The 4,175-nt window shown below is 55.7% G+C and overlaps 1 protein-coding gene across 2 annotated transcripts in view; it reads left to right on the top strand.

Annotated features, from left to right (window-relative positions):
• The window catches only part of RHOD (ras homolog family member D), a 15,988-nt gene that overhangs the window by 8,810 nt on the left and 3,003 nt on the right, over nt 1–4,175 (top strand). For both annotated transcript variants that reach the window (XM_017857340.1, XM_017857341.1), the window contains 2 exons: nt 670–757; nt 1,513–1,622. In XM_017857340.1, coding sequence (XP_017712829.1) covers nt 670–757; nt 1,513–1,622 — 198 coding nt within the window. The remainder of the gene's footprint in view (nt 1–669; nt 758–1,512; nt 1,623–4,175) is intronic.

Genomic DNA, 4,175 nt, shown 5'->3' on the forward strand with positions numbered 1-4,175 from the left:
AAAAAAAAAAAAAAAAAATAACAGTAGCTGGCATGTAGATGTGCTTATTTTATGCCAGGCCCTGAGCTAAGGGCTCTGCATGGAATATCTCACTGAATCCTTATAGCGGCACTGTGGTAGGTTTTTTTTTTTTTTTTTTTTTTTTTTTTTTTTTTTTTTGAGACGGAGTCCCACTTTGTCACCCAGGCTGGAGTGCAATGGTGCAATCTCGGCTCACTGCAACATCCACCTCCTGGGTTCAAGCGATTCCCCTGCCTCAGCCTCCCAAGTAGCTGGGATTACAGGCGTGCGCCACCACGCCTGGCTAAGTTTTGTATTTTTAGTAGAGACAGGGTTTCACCATGTTGGCCAGGCTGGTCTCGAACTCCTGGTCTCAAGGCCCACCTCAGCCTCCCAAAGTGCTGGGATTACAGGGGTCAGCCATGGCTCCTGGCTGGTAGGGACTTTTAATATTCCCATTTCACGACTGAGAACAAAGCTCGGGAGGTTCAGGACTTTACATAAGCAGACAGGCTCTGGACCAGCACCCCAGGCAGGCCAAGGAGGAGGCTTCTCACAAACAACTACACTCCACTGACTCCCAAGGAGGGGGCAGCGCTGTGGACAGACCAAGTCCCCAACGCCTCTCAAAGCCTCCTCACAGCCTCCCCCTGCCCTGCTTCTCCTCAGAGCTACACCCCCACCGTGTTTGAGCGGTACATGGTCAACCTGCAAGTGAAAGGCAAACCTGTGCACCTCCACATCTGGGACACAGCAGGTGGGTGTGCAGGGTGGGGGCAGGGTGGGAGAGGCTTCTGTGGGCCCCCGATGCCTGGGACAGATTCCGCTCTGCTTCCTTCTGAACCAGGGAGGCCAGCCAGTCTCCCAGGGACACGCGCAGGCCAGGAGTGGGCCCAGGAGTCTGAGCTCCCTTTGCCTCTGCAGCTGTGTCCACCTGCACCCCCAGCACCCCAGGGCTGCCCACTACGTCTTGGAGGCAAGCGGGAATCCAGCACTTTGCTTTCAGGACTGTTCCTGGCCTTCTGAGCACTCCATCCTGCTTTTAGCTTCTGTAGGATCTGCCTGTCCGTGGCTTCTGCCCTCCAGCCTCCTGACCTTGCCTATACCAGGGTGAGCTCTGAGCTAAACTCAGGGCATCCCAGCAGCCCTCTTAGTTGGACGGGTTAAGATGTCTTTGCCAGGTTCCCACCTACCCCTTATTTCTCACTCCTAAGCTCAGGGCAAAGCCGGCTTCTGAGCAGTTGGCCCCAGTTCCTCCAGGCGGTGCCAGGCCTGGCCTCTGCCTTGCCCGCCATCCCTTCTAGACACCCCACAGGCAGAAGTGAGCACTGCCCCAAGGGGGCACTCCCATGGAGTAGCCACCTCAGAGCCAAATTTGTGCCAGACTCTGAGGCAAAAAACTAGGCCTTGTCCCCAGAAGCTCCCCATCTGATGGGATGACCTCCTGACATTGGGGCGGTGCTGACAGGGGCCAGGAGCCCTGAAGGCAGTGACCACCCCCACTCTGCCCAGGGCAAGATGACTATGACCGCCTGCGGCCCCTGTTCTACCCTGACGCCAGCGTCCTGCTGCTCTGCTTTGATGTCACCAGCCCGAACAGCTTTGACAACGTCTTTAACCGGGTAGGTATTGGGGGACAGGGTGGCATAGCCCCCATAGCCAGGCCACTCCACTCTGCCACCCACCCTTGATCCAACTGACTGTCAGAGTTTGGAAGGCCCAAAATGATATTGATTCCAGAGCCTTTGGTGTATATATGGGGAAACTGAAGCCCAGAGTGGGACAGTGGCTTGCCCAGCGTCTCTGGCACAGGGATTTGGTGGCAGCATCTGCCTTTCTGACTCCCAGTACAGTGCTCCTTGCCTACCCTATGCTGCAGACTCTGAACACTGAACACTGTGGCTCTTCCCACTGCGGCTCTGCCTGAGGTTGCTGGGTGACCCAGAGGCTCCGGCACCTCCCCAGCCTGTGCCTGCCCGAGGTACACGAACCATCACGTCAGTGCAGCAGCTCTGCGTGGCTGCTGCTTCTCAGAGGCTAGTCATGGACATCAGGGATGTGGCCCCTTGAATTCCTCTGCTCCAGCTGCCTTTAGCCATGGCACAGTCCCTCACCCACTGCTGCCAGGGCCTCCGAGTTTCTGCAGGGTACAGCCCACGACAGTATTTGCAGCAACAGCAACAACAATGGCGACAATTTTAAGGACTGACCATGTGCCAGGCACTGTTCTGGGTACTTGCGTGTATTTACTCATTTACTCCCCTGGCCAGCCTTATGGAGTGTTATTATTCCCGGATCCAGTCACTCATCCAGAGATACACATCTATTAAAGTGGTAACACTGGGATTTGAACCCTGGCAGGCTGCCCCGCCCATTCCTTCAGAACAAATGATTGAGCACATTCGTTCTGGTGCTGTTTGGGCATTGGGGACCAGGAGAGATGGTGGTGGCTGGGACCAGGGTGCTAGCAGTGGGGGTGACAAGAAGCAGGTTCATTCTGAATCGGTCTAGAAGGCGGAGTTTGCTCATGATCGGGGTTTCCTGTTGGATTGGATGTGGGTGGGAGGGAGGAGTTTTTACCAGAGCAGCTGGCAGGTGGAGTTGCCCTTGGCCAGGATGAGAAGGAGCAAGCTGGGGACCGGAGTGGGACATCCTAGTGGAGGTGTCCGGCAGGCAGTGCCAGGCATGTGTCTGCAATTCCTCCTAGCAGGCAGTCCAGCTGGGCAACCTCAATGCAGCCGCATATTTATAAGCTACAGGTGCAGTAAAGCCTGGGGGAGGCTGCCCGGCGAGGGAGAGCAGCTAGAGGAGAGGAAAGACCACAGGCTGAACCCCAGGGAGAGAAGGAGGCGGGCAAGGCCCCATAAGACCTAGGAGAGCCAGGAGAGTGGGGTCCTGGGGTGAACTGCAGGCTCGGTCAGGTAGGAGGGAGTGATGCCCAGGGTCAGGGCTATCGAGGGATTGGTAGGAGCAGGGCTGAGGATCCACTAGTGGTGGCCAGGCACGGTGGCTCATGCCTTGTAATCCCAGCACTTTGGGAGGCCGAGGAGGGCGGATCATTTGAGGTCAGGAGTTTGAGACCCGCCTGACCAACATGGTGAAACCCCATCGCTACTAAAACTACAAAAATTAGCCAGGCGTGGTGGCACATGCCTATAACCCCAGCTACTTGGGAGGCTGAGGCAGGAGAATTGCTTGAACCCGGGAGGTGGAGGTTGCAGTGAGCCGAGATTGCACCACTGCACTCCAGCCTGGGCAACAAGAGCTGGACTCTGTCTCAAAAAACAGAGGATTCACTGCTGGGTTCAGTGGGAGCCACCAAGGAAATCTTCCTCATGGGCAGTTTCGGTGGATGGGTAGGGTGTGGGGAATCTGCCAGGGACCCCACAAAGGCCCCATTTGCTTCCAGGAATGAGGTAGTTTGATGCCTATTTGTTTGTTTGTTTTGAGATGGAGTCTCACTCTGTCTCCCAGGCTGGAGTGCAGTGGTACAATCTGGGCTCACTGCAACCTCCACCTCCCGAGTTCAAGCGATTCTCCTGCCTCAGCCTCCCGAGTAGCTGGGACTACAGGCTTGAGCCACCAAGCCCGGCTGATGCCAATTTTTATCTGGCAAGTTTGACGCCTGAGCCGGCCGACTTAGTGCTCCTGGAGATAGAAAGCCCCCTCGGGATCCCCGGCGCCCCAGCTGTAGTCCAGGCTGAAAGAACTCGGCCCTGGTGGCCTCACATTCCGCAGAGCAGCCCTCCCTCCACCAGGCAAGCCGTTGAGGCAGACAGCTGCAACCATTTGAGCTGATTTATTTATTTATTTATTTTCGAGACAGATTCTCACTCTGTCGCCCAGGCTGGAGTGCAGTGGCTCCATCTCAGCTCACTGCAACCTCCGCCTCCCGGGTTCAAGCGATTCTCCTGCCTCGGCCTCCCGAGTAGCTGGGACCACAGGCACCACCACCACGCCCAGCTAATTTTTGTATTTTTAGTAGAGACGGGGTTTCCCGTTGTTGGCCAGGCTGGTCTCCAACTCCTGACCTCAGGTGATCTGCCTGCCTCAGCCTCCCAAAGTGCTGGGATTACAGGCGTGAGCCACCGAGCCCGGCCTGGATTGATTGATTTATTTTTATCTTATTTATTTATTTATTTATTTATTTATTTTATTTATTTTTTGAGACGGAG

Source organism: Rhinopithecus bieti, unplaced genomic scaffold (assembly GCF_001698545.2).
Source record: "Rhinopithecus bieti isolate Rb0 unplaced genomic scaffold, ASM169854v2 scaffold_44159, whole genome shotgun sequence".
NCBI classification, from domain to species: Eukaryota; Metazoa; Chordata; class Mammalia; order Primates; family Cercopithecidae; genus Rhinopithecus; species Rhinopithecus bieti.